Consider the following 3,220-nt stretch of genomic DNA (forward strand, 5'->3'; position numbering starts at 1 on the left):
CCCAACCTTCTCTCACTCTTTCTTCTTGTTTCTAGAGTAATGCTGCGATGGACTGGCGTCTCGTCCAGCTGGGGGGGGGGCACATACACCATAGAAACTGGGAAACCGGGCCCATGAGCCTGGCTAGGCTTTAAAAGGGTGCATAAATAAAATGATATATATACATATATATATATAAGACAGAAGACCTTCTTTAGTCATGAATAACTATGAATAACAGAAGCCCAAATCTGGACAAGGTTGTTTATGGAAGACCAGCAGTTGCCCTTGCAGACCAGCCTCTTCCCTCCATGTCACCAGTGGCACCAGTGACATCACAACCCATTTCTACAGATAGATAGATAGATAGATAGATAGATAGATAGATGGATAGACAGATAGATAGATAGATAGATAGATAGATAGACAGACAGATAGACAAGTAGACAGACAGATAGACAAGTAGATAGACAGGTAGATAGATAGATCGATCGATAAATAGATAGATAAATAGAAAGACAGAGAGACAGACAGACAGACAGATAGATAGATAAATAGATATGTAAATAGAAAGATAGATAGATAGATAAACAAACAGACAGACATACAGATTGATAGATAGGCAGACGGATAGATAGACAGATAAGCAGATAGATAGATAGGTAGATAGACAGTTAGATAAAGAGACAGATAGGCAGACAGACAGACAGATATAGCAATACAGATAAAATATTTATTTGACTGGTTTTTGTTTCCTCCCACTACAAGATTTGACTGATATTTCTATCAAAGTTTTTATTCTCTTTCTCTTCCCTCAGAGAACAGACTTGGAATATTTGTTCGACGATGTCTCGGAAGACTCAGAGATTCGCATCAATGCGTATCTAGCACTCATGAAATGTCCGACAGAGAGACTGCTCACCAAAATCCACAAGTCCCTGCTCTCGGATAAGTCCAACCAAGTAAAGTCTTTCATTCTGTCTCACCTGAAAAACCTGAAGACAACATCCGACCCCCACTTCCAAAACATCCGTACGATCCTCGAAGACCATGATCTGGGCACAGACTCCTCCGGAAGTGACATGGATGTCCGAAAGTACTCCCGCAACTATGAAGGTTCTATGTTCTTTGATAGCATTGGCGCCGGAGCTAAGGTCGATTCCAATGTCATTTTCTCGTCCAAGTCATTTGTGCCACGTTCCGGCAACGTGAATTTGACCCTAGATATTTTTGGACAGGCTGTCAACCTCCTGGAGCTCGGGGGACGTATCGAAGGGTTGGAGTACTTCCTTGAATCCTATTTCGGACCAAGTGGACACCTGAAGAGCAAATCTGGTTCAGACTCAAATTCTAGGTTTCCAATTCCTGGAATTGATGACAAGGTAATGTGGAGAATGTTATTGTCGTTGTTGTTGCTGTTGTTGTTATTGAGTTTGTTGTTGTTTCTATTGTTATTGTTCCTGTTGTGGTCGTCTGCTGTTGCTGTTGTCAGATGTTGTTATACATCGCTGATCACAATGTGCTTTCAACTCTTTCTTGATTGCCCCATTCTTTTCTACCAAATTGCTTCCTTGCTTCTTTGCTTGCTTGCGTCACACTCTTGCTTGATGTAGCTGGGTTCATTCCAAGTTTGTGGTCCCAGAGACATTATCATGCATAGAGACAATCAGGTCAACCAGTGTCCCCATCATCACTTCCTCCAAGGTGATGTCAAGCTTCTCGAGATCTTCCCCAATCACGGGCAAGTTTCTGTTACTATAGCCTTGGGTCAACTAAAGCCTTGTAAGTGAGTTTGGTACATGGAAACTGAAAGAAGCCTGTCATGTATATATATATATATATATATATATATACACATATAGATATATGCATATGTGTGTATGTATATACCTATGTGTGTGTCTTTGTGTCTGTGTGTGTACATCCCTGTAACTTAGTGGTTCAAGAAAAAGAGACCGAGAGAATAAATACTAGGCCTGAAAAAGAATAAGTTCAAGGTGCTCCAGCATGGCCACAGTCAAATGACTGAAACAAGTAAAGCAATAAAAGAATATATATATATATATATGCGCATGTGTGTATGTGAGGTGGGGGGGGTAACTCTGTGATGGACAGGTGACCCATTCAGGTGACCCATTCAGGGAAGGAGTGAAGGACAGGTGACCCATTCTCTCAGCCACATTATGTGTCACAGAAATAGGGGTCTGTTCCAATTTAAAGTACCTGTATGCATGAAACTAACCCTTAACTTAGAAATATTGTTTTCATGTGATTTCTGTATTATTCTTGTTTCTCTTTTTTCTGCACCACCACCACCACCAATTCACGCCATGCAGTATAAACCAAAGATCGACAAGCTTCAAGGGTCAGCATACTTCAGGCTCTTTGGAAATGAACTTGGCTATTGGCGAATGAACGACGCTCCATCGACTTCCTGGCTCAAAGACATTAACATCAATAAACTGATGCAACAGTTTGTCAAAGAAGGCAAGACCTCGTTCAGTAAAAGTGCCATGCTTCTTGACATGAAGATGATCGTGCCCACATGCGTTGGGCTCCCGTTAAATCTCAGCTTTGCTGCGACAAGTTCTGTGAAGTTGGAAGCAATGGGCAAAATTGAAATGCCTTCATTTAAGAATATAGAAATCGTTGGAAGCCTGAGTCCAAGGTAAACTTTTCCAAATGTTTTTATTATTATCTTTTTTCTTTTCACTTGTTTCAGTCAATTGACCCCCCAGTGTTTCACTGGTACTTAATTTATTGACCCTGAAAGGATGAAAGGCAAAGTCAACCCTGGTGGAATTTGAACTCAGAATGTAAGGACAGAAGAAATGCCACAAAGCATTTTGCCCAGTGTGCTAATGATTCTGCCAGCTTACCACCTTATGTTATATTAATAATAATAATAATAATAATAATAATAATAACAATAACAATAACAACAACAACAACAACAACAAAAATAATAATAATAATAATAATAATAATAATAATAATAATAATAAACCTATATAAACTGGAAGCTATGCCAACACTATGGAATAACAACAGAAAAAAGATGGTATAAACACACGCCAGAAAAGGTCACAGAACATGAGAAAGCAACCATACTCTGGGATATGCCAATACACACAGATAGAGAAATTAAGGCCAATAGGCCAGATATAGTTGTTAAAGATCATGAAGAAAAAAAATGCTTTCTAATTGATGTATCAATACCAGCAGATGACAATGTTTCTCT

The 3,220-nt window shown here is 39.4% G+C and overlaps 1 protein-coding gene across 1 annotated transcript in view; it reads left to right on the plus strand.

The window, feature by feature from the left end:
* LOC106870588 (uncharacterized) overlaps positions 1 to 3,220 on the plus strand; it is a 27,409-nt gene that overhangs the window by 6,261 nt on the left and 17,928 nt on the right. The window contains exons 4-5 of the mRNA XM_014916718.2: positions 798 to 1,361; positions 2,316 to 2,647. Coding sequence (XP_014772204.2) covers positions 798 to 1,361; positions 2,316 to 2,647 — 896 coding nt within the window. The remainder of the gene's footprint in view (positions 1 to 797; positions 1,362 to 2,315; positions 2,648 to 3,220) is intronic.

This window comes from Octopus bimaculoides, chromosome 28, assembly GCF_001194135.2.
Source record: "Octopus bimaculoides isolate UCB-OBI-ISO-001 chromosome 28, ASM119413v2, whole genome shotgun sequence".
In the NCBI taxonomy this organism is placed as follows: Eukaryota; Metazoa; Mollusca; class Cephalopoda; order Octopoda; family Octopodidae; genus Octopus; species Octopus bimaculoides.